Genomic DNA, 13,694 nt, shown 5'->3' on the forward strand with positions numbered 1-13,694 from the left:
ATTAATACATTTGTTATTTTATTATAATTAAGACTACAGTCAGTTGGCTGAAGTGAGGACCAGGTCAGAGACAGAATAACAGCCAGGCTGTAGTGATGCTGAAATACAGATTGAGGGCTTCCAAATTTTCCACTGATGAACACAGTAGATCCCAGAGCCAGGGTAAGCTTGAGCTTCTCAGGCCCCTCGCTGGATGGTATAAAGGGATGGGGCAGAGCAGGATGATGCTGGAACCAGGCAGGTTCCTGCCAAATGCCTGCACATATACCTCACATCCTGTTGCTGCCTTATAAATGTCTCACAGCAAGAAAAATTATTGGTTGGTGAAGAGGAAGAAGTGATTACACAAAAATGTCTGCTTCTGCTCCCATAGATAGAAAAACCCTAGAAGCTAAATAGCTTTTCCAAAAGGTACAAGCTGAAGCCATAATGGCCACCATGTACAGTCCTTCATGTGCATTCTTTCTAATCCTCTGCCATAAAGGCATTAGGAGTCTTATCTTAAAGGTAAGGCAGCTGAAAAATAGGGATATGGGGAAACTTTTAAGGTTATACAATAGGTGAGTGTAGGAAATGGGATTGACTATGCTGAAGTACATGCTCTTTTAACATTGCCAAACTGCCTCTCTATATCCTCTCCTTGACTGGATATACAAATTTCCAAGTACTTCCACACAGTTATTATTTTTTAAAACATTCAGATGAGTTATACGAGCCCAGGGATATTCTCCATCTTTCTTCACCAAAGATGAAGAGGTAGCTTTGCCATTAACACACGGGCCATATCTGCCTATCCCGTCCTTCAACTCATGATCCCTCGCAGGCCATCTCTGACACTCCCTGCCCAAGTGAGTCCCACTAGCTACAGCAGGTTTGCTTTCTTGTACAGATCACCTGCCAGGTTGGTTACAATTTGTAGGGCTGACTCCAACTCTTCCAGGATCTTAGCCAAGTGCTTGCCACTCTCAGATGGCTGAATGTCCTCTCTCTAGCCTGGCAAAAACCTTCTCCTTTTGTTTTCAAGTTTCCCCTCTTTTAGCTTTTATTCTGAAGACTGAGCAAGAGCCATTCCAGAATTACAAAAGATAGTTTCCATGGTTCCACCAACCCAAACACTAAAAGTAAGCCTCAAGACAGAAACAATGTGCTGCAATCCAGTTCCATGTGGGAAGTGCCACTATTCTGCCAAGTCTCCAGAGATGACCTGCTCCTTGAGTGAAAGAGATATCAGTAGTTATGCATCTAGATACCACACATATTTCTAAAAAGCTGTTTCACAATTGCCTTGGAATTTTTCAGACATCATAAAAGGAATTACATATTAACCAGTTATACCCCCAATTACATCTCTATTCATCTCAGTTGGAATGACCAAAATTTGCTGAGAATTGCCAGAATGTACCAAGTTTAATAATTAACAAAATTTAAAACCAGAGTCAAATTTAGATACTTTTAAACATAAATTATTGGATCAGTCACCTAATTCTAAAATTCTGATTTTACCATGTTTCCCATTCTCAACATGATTTGGCAGGAAATGCAAAAAGGTTGGTAGTAAACGGATGTGAGTTTTAATCCAATCAATTGCTTCTTTGTTGGTGTAAAGTTAAAGTTCATTAATTCAACATATTTATTCAGTGCTAACTGGGTCAGGCAGAGCTCTGGAGCTAGGGGTTAGGGATTTCTCTGGGTAGGAAAAGAGATACCTTTCTGGTCTCCAGAGGTTTACAGCCTAGTGTAGAAGAAAGCTATTGATTGAATACAGGGATACCTCAGATATATTGTGGTTTTGGTTCCAGACCCTCATAATAAAGTGAATATCACAATAAAGGGTGTCACACAAATTTCAGTTTCCTAATACATATAAAAGTTGTTTGTGCTATACTGTAGCCACTTAAGCGTGCAATAGCATTATGTCTTTTAAAAATATACATATCTTAGTTTAAAAATGCAGTATTGCTAAAGAAAATGCTAACCATCATTTGAGTCTGCTGGAAAAATGGCACCAATAGACTTGCTTGACACAGAATTGTTACAAAAACCTTCAATTTGTAAAAAATACACTATCTGTGAAACATGATAAAGCAAAGTGCAACAAAACAACATATGCCTGTAATTACACTAATAAGTGAACAATTAAAAACTCATGGAAAATAACAAAGTGGCAGAGGTGAGTTAAACAGAGGTATCTAATCCCATCTGGGGGGATTCAAGAAGGCTACTCTGGGAAATGACCTCTGAGCTAAGATCTGAGGTTAACAAAATGTTTTTCAGTTTCTCATTTTCCTCATCTCTCTTATCAAAGAGAATGAAATATCTTCTTCTTCCTCATGGTGGAGGTAAGTACCCTCTCTTCCAGTTCTCTCCTGGGCCTCCTCTCTTCTCTCTACACTCTTGGTTTGGTTTATTTCATTTACTTCAGTGGCTTCAACTAAAGCTTCTCTGTCACACACAACTGTAAGCCCAACTTCTTCCCTGCATTTCCAACTGCTAGACACCTCTTTCTGGGTGTCCTTCCAGCACCTCCAATTCTAGATGTCCCATCTTTCCACCAAACCTACTCTTTCTCTTCTTCACATCCCTCTTTTTTCTAACACTGTCACTTGACACATGTGAATGAAAAATCCCCAGTTGTCATTTAATGACCACAGAAAGAACTAAACCTTTTGAGGATGACATACAAAACTTCCCACAATTCATCCCAACTGACCTTTGTAGCTTGGTCTCCTATCAGATCCCCCACTGAAGTTCTTAAGGGTTTCCTAAGCATGTTCCCATGTTCTTTCACATATTTGTAATTTTTTCTTCTTTTAATTTTTTAAAAAAATATAGTTGACATACAATATTAGTTTTAGGTGTACAACATAGTGATTGACATTTACATGTACCCCAAAGTAATCACCACAATAAGTCTAATATCATGTGCTACCATACAAAATTATTACAGTATTGACTTAATTTTTTTATGCTGTACATCTCCATGACATTTATTTTATAACTGGAAATGTGTACCTCTTAATCCTCTTCACTTTTTTTTTGGCTATCCCTCCACTCCCTTCCCCTCTGAAGCTGTCCCTTAGCTTAAAATGCTTTCTTCATCTAGTCTCCTAGTGAATTCATATTCATTAAGACCTACTTCAAATGTCACCTCCTCTGTGAAGTCCACTCAGATTTTCTCAGGCAGAGTTTGGCATATTCTCCAATCACCTTCTCTAGAACTTTTCCCATAAGCTACTAAAGCATCTATCATAGGTCATTCATATTAACCGCTGATGACTCTGCCTCTCACATCAGCTTGTGCACACCCCACGGACTAAAGCCCTATAAAATTCACCTTTCATTCTCTTTAGGACAGAAAGTAAATGTTCATTGAACAAATGAATGAATGACGAATTAATGAATGGATCCTTCTTGTGGCATTTATTGTTTTTTTATCCTGTACTGTCTTTGTTTGGTTATCTCATCTTCCTTCCTGGATTGACCAATCTTCCATGGTAATAACAATGTGATCAACTTTTGCATTCTTTACTACAATTTGTAAAAAATACACTATCTACCTATCCTGATGCCTATTGTTTGAGTAAATAAGCAAAACTCTCGTAGGAACTTGTGTTATGTGTGTCACAACTGCAAAGCTATTTTCACACACGTTGCTTCACTTGCCCTTCACAATGACCCTGTAATCTAGCCATGAAAAACTGGTGTTTTCCTCATGTAGCAGATAAAGCAATTGAGTAAGGCCTTGGAACCATGTTTTCCTGGTTTTTAGAACAATGCCTATTCCATGTAGATAGAGGTATTGAGAAAAGGCAAATCTGCTCATCAGTCCCTTGTTTGGAGAGTTTGAGGGTGAATGCAGAGATTCACCAGTGCTTGTAAAACAGTTAAATATTTATCTATCCTTTCCATATGAGTCTAACATGAATAATTTGAGTGAGCTTGAAGGTTTGGAGTATGAATCAGAAAAGGAAAAATAGGGGGTAGATAGAAGAATCTGAACCCTTTAGACATACTTTGGGCAAGAAAACGATTTTGGGGGCCTGGAAAGAAAAACTCAGCTTCTATAAGATGGGGTGCTATGCAAGACAGCATCAGGAAGCACTTAGCAATTTTATAAAACACCTATGTAGATCTGTTTTTAAGTCCAAGTTCCTCCAGGAAAGAAGATATCAAAATTGCTGAAAGAAAACTAGATATATAGAGTCTTGGGCCACCTCAGCATGCTGTTGTGTTTATGCATCTATGTACCTACAGAATCAGGTACAAAGTCTAGCATGGGTGAGCTCAGGAGGGCCAGGCAGACAGAAGTGGTAGCCTGAGATCTGAGTCAAAGGTGAGAAGAGCTGGAATGGAGGAAGCTGCCCAGACCAGGGTCAGCACCCAACATCCAACACCTTTGTTTCCATCCGAGCACAGCAGAGTCGGAGCTCCTCTGCCCTGCACCCCTCACAGGGAGCAAGGCCAACCCAGCTCCTGAAATCTGGTTAGGGCAAGTCTTAGCCAACACATCCATGTGTAAAAGTGGAAGTTCTCCAGTTTCAGGGAGGTAGTATCTCCAGGTGCCAGCCCCCAGGGAGAGCAATAACTCAGTTACAGGGAGGTGATATCTCCAGGCGCCAGGCCCAGGAGAAGTGCAACATTCCAAGGTAAAGATAATAAAACTGTCTACTAGGCCCTGTTTGATCTGAGAGTTCCCCGGATACATTTATTTTTGTACAAAAAGTTAATGGCTAACTTCTGCTTCTTGTAATCTGCTTATTCAAGGATATAGTAGGAGGCTTTATAAGCTGCCTCCTCTGGAAGCTTGGGGCTGATCTCCTCTAACCCTGCGTGGTAGAGAGTCATTCGCCGGCCAGCTAATAAAGGCTCATAATTAATCTCAATTGGCTCCGTGGGTCTCAGAATCATTCGCGCCACAATACATGGTTGTCCTAATTATTGCTCAAGCAGCACCAGGAGGCCCCAGTTGTTTGTCCAAAGCATCTCCAGTGGTCTGTTAAACAGGCTGTATTGGAAACATTGTTTATTCAAACTGACCCCACTCATTGTTTATTCAAACTGACGCTCCTCAGAGGGTTGGTTCCCCCACTGATCCCATCTTTCTAACTTCTGTCTTCAGGGCCCCAGAGAAGAGCCCCCCTGTGTATGAGAGGGTTATCTCTGTCCCTATCCCTGCCAAATACGGGCTGGGCCAAAGAGCCAAGTTTTTCCACCTCAGTTCTGCTGGGCTGCTCAGCCACCCTGCGTTGGTAGTGGAGGAGGGGCGGGGCAGGTGTTGGGGGAGAGGATGAGAGAAGAGGCATTTGCTAAGAAGGCCCTGCAGCCCCTGGTAGACCTATGACAATCACAGAACCACAGAGAATCGGGGTCAGAAGGGCCTTTGGCAATCGATTGCCCTGGAGGCCCAGGAGCTGTTCAAGGTCGTCTTCCTGGTGTCCAGATAATAATAAATTGTGGTGCACACCTGCTTCAAGCGAGGGTGCTGAGTATCCAGGTCAAGTTGGAGCAAATGACTGACCTTTGTTTCGGGCAAAGGACAGAACCTTTGCGGTACCCCAGAGTCTCTCGCCTACCCCCTCCCCTTCCCCTCCCTTCGAAAATTCCAACAAGGGTAGGCTTGGCAGCCTTTCAGGGAAGAAATTAAGCCTGGCCCCAAACCTTCAACAGACTTCCAGTCCCCTGCTTCTGTCCAGGGGCACACCAAAACATTCCTCCAAGGGAGGGTTCAAGGGAGGGTTCTGGCAGCGCTGATTCCCCGGGCGCATGGACAGTCTAGAAGATCCTGGAGGCAGTCCCGATGTACGGCCGCCCTGCGCGCCTCCGTAGGCCGCCACTTCTCCGAGAGCTGGAGGAGAAAGAAGAGCGCGCAGCCGCGACTGACCTGAGATGCCGCCCCCCACCACGACCACATCGTAATTGTTGCTCATGGCGCTCGCCCTTCTCCAGGCCGCTCTGGCGCTCGCTGCTCTGGCCTCTGGGTTTCGGTCCCCGCCCGCCGCACTACCCCTGCGCACTACTGCCTCAGCGGAGCTGCTATATTGCCCGCCCAGGGCGCCGCGGAGCAGAGCCCCGCCGAGCAGAGCCCCGCCTGCCTGCCCACGTGCTGGCCGGGTGGAGCGCTAGGCCATCGCCCCTCCCCCCAGCTCCGCGGTTCAGACCTGTAGCGGTCGCCAGGGGTCGGCAAAGTCCTTCCCAGGGACCACCACTCCTTGGCTCTCTGCACAGTATTTTCTCATCAGCCTTCCTAATGTGCCATTGAGCTCAGGGGCTGAGAGGATGGCAGATTGGGGTGTCTTCTTCCAGCACCCCAATTAATCCCCAGAATGGAGCAATACAGATAATGGAAAATATTAGTTGCGCTCTTTCCAGGTACCAGGCACCTTACTAAGCGCTTTACATTGCATGACTCCAGTTAAACCTTACAACAACCCATTTTACAGATGAGGAAAAGTAGATAAAAGCAACAAGGGGTGAGGGCAAGAAAAAATACCTGAAAGAAAAAAAGCCAGTAAGATTCTGAGACCCACTTTGACCCATTACACTGTATTGCCATTATCTTGACATATCCTTGAGTAGGATTCCCAGCTCTCTCATCCTCTTTTTCAAATACCCGCTTCTTTCCCCACACTCCCTACCCTTATGCATGCAATTAACTCAGGAAGGCTCTTTCCTAGTATTGGAAACAGAGCACCTAAAGACAGTTTTAAATTGCCTCACTTTTGCAAATGATCAAAATAGTCAACTGCTCCTTGAACAAACCACTGCGTCAGTGCTGGGAGTTGTTGAGGCAGGAACCCAGGAAACTGGCAGTAACAGGGGCAAGGCCTTGGATAGGTAGGGTGGAATTCAGACTTCCCCCTTAAGTAGCAAGGAGAGTTATTTATGGTCCTTGGCTGTGGGTCTGGGGACCTCCCTTTGCCAAACATAGGGGTGATTCAACAAGATTAATGGTGTTTAAACTGAGATGACTCCAAGTGAAATAGAGGTATATTTCTTCAGAACACTAGGAAAGCCACTCTGAGAACCAAAAGTGGAAAAAAGCAATGTATGGAGGCTTCTGTTCAGGTTAGGAGAGCTTCAGTGGGGGGCCATCTTCGGGTCTAGTGAATTGATGAGAGCCTGAAGCAAACCTCCTTCTCATCCCACCCCAGTTCATGTAACTACCTGCTACCCAAGTATCCTGAGCTTCTGTTGCTCTCAGACTAGAAGAAAGTTTGGACATGTCTGTGACTGAGAAGCCATCAGTGGCAGGGGAAATTTAGATCTGACTTGGATTCTAGAAACTTTCATTTCTTTTGCTTTGGTATAAAACAACCCCAGGGCTTGAAACTTGAGCCCATGTCCCCACTGCCTCACCCTGCAGACAGCCTATACTGTCCTCCTCCTTGCAAACCCTACCCATCCACCTCTATTGACAGGGCCTTGAAGCTGCAGGATCCTTAGCTGTAGACGCTCTGTCCCCTTACCTAGCCTGCAAGTGAATCACATGTCCAGAGAGGTGGAGTGGAATGGATGGAGAGGATACTTGTAAGATATGCTTGGGATCTGTTTTGCTTGGCTCCAGCAATGCCAAGTCAGCCATGGGCCTGGGTAGCTAAAGCTTTGAGTCCAGTGCAGGCTGACTATTCCTTCTTGATGTCCAACTGGCAACTAGGCCAGAAGAAAATCTGAAGTTCTATGTTGTCTATGGAAAAAACTCACTGACAAACAGCATTTTCCCCACACAAAGGTAATCAGTTACTTATACTCTGTGAAGTCACAAATTGGTTGAATTAGAACCCAATCCTTGCTCATAAAGAAAATAGGAGCCATTAGAGAGTCTCTGAAGCCACCTCTGTCCCCACATACAGGTAGTCATTGAGGCCTGCTCAGGGTTCTAAGTCTTTTAGGTGGGGGTAACTCCCAAGGTTTGTCTTCTCCCTCAGCATTATGTGGCCAGACAAAGCCCTTAAAAGTAGTGCTTCTCAAACTTGAACATATGTACAAATCACCCAAGTCTGGGTTGGACTCTGAGAAGCTGTATTTTCTAAAAAGTTCCAGGTGATGCTAGTGCTGCTGGTCCATGGACCAGACACTTTGAGCAAATTCTTTTCTACTCTGGGCCTCTGCTCCCCATTAGTTCCAGAGAGAGCTCCATGTTCCAGAACCCTTTACCTATCTCAAGATGGTCCTAATGAGAAGGTACCTGCTCATTATATAAGCATTTATGAAACACATGCTATGCTGAGCCCTGGGGAAGAGATGAACAAGATGGTGGCTGCCCAGCCCTCTTGAGGCTCATACACTGTCAGGGAAGACATCCAGGAGGAGTGATCACAAGTATAATTCTGAAGATTGCTTTGGAATATGCAGCAGGGCCAGATAACCCAGCCCAGGCAATCATAGAGGACCTCCAGGAGAAAATGACTTCTACTGGGACTTGAAAGACGAATTGGGGTTAATGAACTATTGAGGAAGATGAGCACGCCAGGCAGAGTTGGGAGGCAAGCCTGAGGCTGGAGTATTGGAAAAATTGGACACAGTCCAGGATACAAAGTACATCTTTGACTACCTTTAAGACATTATAATACCACAAAACTATTAGTGATTAATAGGATAATAATAGTTGAAAAATTAACATTTATTTGGGTGTGCTTGTGTCTTCTCTTCTCAAGTTGATAATAAAGTCCTGCAGGAAGGGATTATCATTATATTTTATTCATCCATTCAAGAACAATTTATTGAGTACCAACACTGTGTCAGTCACTGTGCTTATCAGTGGAAATAAGCCCTTAGAAATAAGAAATAATGCTAATCTTAGGAAAACCAAATACGAAAAAAATTATAATAAACCTATTTCATGTTCCAATGGAACAGTGCTCAACACCTCTAATCAAGAAGCACAAAAGAATGCTGTTTGCCCTGAGCAGTGTTTATTTGCCCTTCCGACTTGATGAAATCTATGTTTCTTTCATCAATTAAAATGAGCTTACATTCCTTTCAGTTTCTTATTAGAAGACTGCTAAAAAGATAAAATGCCCTTATTACTTCTTTCTTGCGGTCTACTTTTCATTATTTTGGTGAGTTTCCTATAATGCCATAAAAGGTTTCAATAAAGAGGCAGGCTGTGCAGAACAGAGTTCACCTGATATTATCTAAGTTGTACATTTCATTTTTTTTGGAGGGGGAGGGACACTGGAAGCTTGACAGAGGATGGAAATTTTTTTTAAGATTAGATTTTTTAGAGAATACCGGTTTCTTTTCCCCAAATTTTTTGTTAATCTTTTTTTAAACATTCACTGGGGAATCAAATGATGAACGAGTCAGCCATTACAGCCAGAACAGTTCTTTAACAATGTTAAATATGAGAGTGTCCAAATACCTGAGAAGAAAAAAGAGGAACTTCAGTGGGCCAAGACCTTGCTTTTGGCCTCAATGACTTGCTTAGAGAGGAATCACATCCTCAAACAGCTCGAGTTGAGGGTACCCAGTTTGAATCCAAGTCAAAGCTCTTCATGGGACATTGGGCTAGAGACTCAAGATCCAACTCAAAAGTCCATAGGCTGATTTAAGATGCCCCAGAGGCATACCCGAGAGCCAGGAAACTGGTCAGGAACTGGATCAAAGTAGAGTTGACAGAGAACAAGCCAAATGACAGGTGGCTGTTCATGACTCACCTTAACAGGTTGACAGCTATGTAGATTCAATGAGCTGGTTCACAGAGACAAGGTTAAGATGGTCAAAGACTCTTCCTGCCCAAAGAACCAGCATATAGCTCTCTCACCTATGGCTTACTTTCCAGAGCATGAGCAAGACAGAGACAAAGGGGCATAACACAGAGGGGCAGGCCCCAGAACATATGAGTCAGGCAGAGACATGAAGCTACAAGGTTTCAGAAAGATTAAGGTCATACCGAGACATGTTGCATAGCATGCTAAGGGAAAACAAACCTTACTTGCAATATAAGTGCTAAACGAACTGTACCCAAAGTGAGACTAAAAATATTTCCACAAATCATAATAAGTGTTTCTAAATAAGGAATGACATATCAGAACAAATGATGTGACAAAGACTGAGTGGATCACACAGAGGAAGGGCAAACAGCAAATATTCAGCTGAGAAAGAAGACATTTCCTAAGAAGACCAGGTTAAGGGTTTTCACCAATTCTTTTGGGAAGAGAAAATTAGAAATTAATATTAGAGCTACATTTATACTAATTATTGGTTGTTGAATAGAGTTATTTTCAATTAATTATTATTTATGTTATTCTAATTTCATAATGTGAAGTAACTGATGCAGAATCAACCCTTTGGTTATCTTTATGTAGTCATGAGTTAAATAATCTCTCCATGTTTTCTTATAAATACATGTTTATGTCGCATAGACTCCAGATGACGAGTGCAATCAGGATCTGGTGACTATGGTAATCAGATGAGAAAAGGAGCTCCATTTATAGATGGCTACTGCAACGATATATATTCTTGGTGAGAAGGCTTACACATTACAAAATGATGCTAATAGCTGAGGCTTGAGTTGACTCGAACTCTGTTAAGTAATAGAAATCCAGTTTATAAGAAATGATTGAAATGAAGGTGTTTAAGAACAAAATTATGCTTCACTATGGATGTTGTGACTATTAGGGTTTAAACTATGAACAATTATAAAAATAAGTAAAGTAGAAAATGGCCAATATAATGCAAAAACCTGAAATGTATTACAAAAGGTAGAAAATCTGAATATACCCTCTGAAATATAATATATAATAATATTCAATATAATAATACAAATAGATTACTTATACATATATAACGTATTATATATTAATTGTATATAACATATTACATAACTAGTGTGTTTAGAAGCTCCCACTGAGATTCTTTTGTCTGTGGAAGTATCATCAAGATTGTAGACCAGCAGCTGAGTATGCCTAGTGGTACAGGGCCTCTTCAGAAGATAGATAGCATCATCATGTTTTGTAAACCAGGTATTTACAAGGGAAGAAAAATATACCGACGTGGGCAAACTGGAGGAACTACAGAAAGTTACCATTTCTCAGTATCAAAATTGGATTGGAGTGATTAGCTCCATGGCTGTACAGAAGCCTCGTGCCTAAACCATGAGACTGAGGGTACCTGGATTACCCGGGAAGCAGACTTTGAGATATAGGTATCAAAAGATAAATTGAGGCACATTAAAATACTGAGAAGTTTATTTGAGCAAACATCTATTTGAATGAGGCAGCGCCAAACAGGAAGTGGGTAGGAGCGCTCCACGAAAGGATCTGGGGGGCAAGTCTTTTATAAGGCAGATTTGGAAGCAAAGCAAAGAGGTTAATTTATTGGCTTGAGTTTAAGGCTGCCTTATTTGGAAAGGCCTAGCTGGCTGTTTGTGATTGATTGTTCTTAAATTTTATATTCTTGGATAGGTGTACATTGGCTTGCATTCCAGTTTGCTTATGTAGGCTATCAAGGCATCACAGCCATCTCAGTCTAATGGCATCTTTGTTTAACTACTTTAACAGAGGTTAGTGAGCTGGAGATTTATTAGGGAGTGCTCTCAGGATTCAAGCCTATATAGAAAGGAAAGGAAAGAAGCAGGAAATTGAAGAAGCTGAGCTGAATACAGTCTCAATGGAAGCCTCAGCCAACCCCTGGCACTGGAATAGCCTTGCAGTGTTGTTCCCCTTTGGAGGAGGGGCCAGGCCTTTGTATCCTTGCCTCAATCCCTCATTGCCTAGGGATGATGATACAGCTCTTAGCAGCTGAGACAGTCTCAAAGAGGGCTGACATGATTTTATTGGAATCTGTTAAATATTTATAAAATTAACTTGGGAAGAACCAATATCTTTATGATGTTGACTCTTTTTATTCAAGAACATGAAAGTTTTTCCACTTGTTCAAGTACGATCTTGTGTTTTTCCAAACTGTTTTGTAATTTTCCTCATATAAGTTTTGCATATATCTTGTTAAGTTTATGCCTAGAAATTTTCTTTTTTTTTCTATTGTTAATGAGATCTTTTGTTTCATTATATCTTTGACTATGACACTGTTTTTTAATGGAGGACTTTAATTTTTGTACATTTATTTTATAACCTATCGCTTTATTAAAATCTCTTGTCATTTGCAGTAGTTTTTCTATTGATTTGAGTTTTACGTAAGGGATATGCAAATAGAGACAGTTTTACCTTAGCATAGCTAGGAAAATCTTGAAAAATAACAGAGAAAATAAAGGAAAGCAGAGGGCTGGACTTATTAGGTATGAAAACTTATTTAAAAGCTTCCATGACTAAAACATGGTGGCATTAACTCATGATAGACAAATCAATGGAATGGAATTGCATAAATTGACTCAATTGCATATGGAATATTTGCTATGTGATATAAGGTGATTCTCAAATCAGTGAGGAAAATATGGAGGTTGTTTTTTCTCCATAATTGTTATTTTAAATAAGCTCAAAATTACAGAAAAGTGCAAGTAAGAAAGAACTTATTATTCCCCTGAAGCATTTGAGAATAAGTTGTTGTGATGTCCCATCACCATTCCCACAAAATACTTTAGTGTGTATTTCCTATCAACAAAGTCATTCTCCCACATAAACACAATATTACCCTCAAAATGTGAAAATTAATATTGACCCATAATTATCATCTAGTCCTCAACTCCATTCGAAGTTTGTCAATTATCCCAATAATGTCTTTTCTAGCAAAAGGACCCAACCCAGTCCTGAATCATATGTTGCATTTAGTTGTGGGTTTCTTTAGACTCCTTTAATTTGGAATAGTTCTCTCTTGCCTTAACTTTCATGACCTTGACACTATAGAAGAACTTAGTCAAAAAATTTTGTAGAATGTCCTTCAGTTTGAATTTGTCTGATATTTCCTTGTGTTTAGATTCATATCATACATCTTTGGCAGAACTATTACAGAAGTGTGTCTCTGTTCTAATTGTATCCTATCAGGTACAATTTAAATTGGTCCCATTACTAACGATGTTAATTTTGATATCTTGGTTAATGTGGCACTTTCCAGGCTTCTACTATAAAGTACTTTTTTTTTTCTTTTTTAGTTAATAACTGTTTTGTGAAGAGGTACTTTGAGACTATTGTAAATGTCTTAATCCTCATTAAACCTTTACTGTATTCACTTATTATGTATAACAGTATGGACTCATGTATCCTTATTTTATTCAATGGGTTATAATCCATTAATATTCTTATTTATTTTGATGCTCAAATTGTCTGTAAGTTGAAGGGTGCCCCTTCAAGCTGACTTCTGTCTCTTTCTGACATGTCCCCCAAAATGGAGTTGTTAATAAATGGTATTGAAGTAACTAGATAGCCATAAAGCAAAAGATAAAATCGAATCCATGCCTCTCATCACATAACAAAATACATTCCAAATATATCAGGAATTTAAATGTAAAAAATACACATTAAACTATACAAGTGCTAAAAGAAAACATGGACGAAATCCTTATGAACTGGGAGTGGGGAAAATTTTCCTAACAATGACTCAAATGTAGAAATATCAAGAGAAGAGATGAATAAATGTGACCAACATTGCCCCTGTGGTGTCCACATTACATTCAAACCCCTCTACCTGGCTTCATGGCATCCCTGAGCTGACCCTAGTCCCCTTGCTTTTAACAGCCCTCCCCACAAAGTCCACATACACATCCTTTTGAGCAAGGATCTTTGCAGTCACTCAGGCCCAAT

At 41.1% G+C, this 13,694-nt stretch overlaps 1 protein-coding gene across 1 annotated transcript in view; it reads right to left on the bottom strand.

Annotated features, from left to right (window-relative positions):
- Positions 1–6,040, bottom strand: part of MAOB (monoamine oxidase B) — a 113,849-nt gene extending 107,809 nt beyond the window's left edge. The window contains exon 1 of the mRNA XM_006917906.3: positions 5,882–6,040. Coding sequence (XP_006917968.1) covers positions 5,882–5,927 — 46 coding nt within the window. The 5' untranslated portion in view covers positions 5,928–6,040. The remainder of the gene's footprint in view (positions 1–5,881) is intronic.
- Between the last annotated feature and the right edge of the window lie 7,654 nt (positions 6,041–13,694).

Source organism: Pteropus alecto, unplaced genomic scaffold, assembly GCF_000325575.1.
Source record: "Pteropus alecto unplaced genomic scaffold, ASM32557v1 scaffold77, whole genome shotgun sequence".
NCBI classification, from domain to species: Eukaryota; Metazoa; Chordata; class Mammalia; order Chiroptera; family Pteropodidae; genus Pteropus; species Pteropus alecto.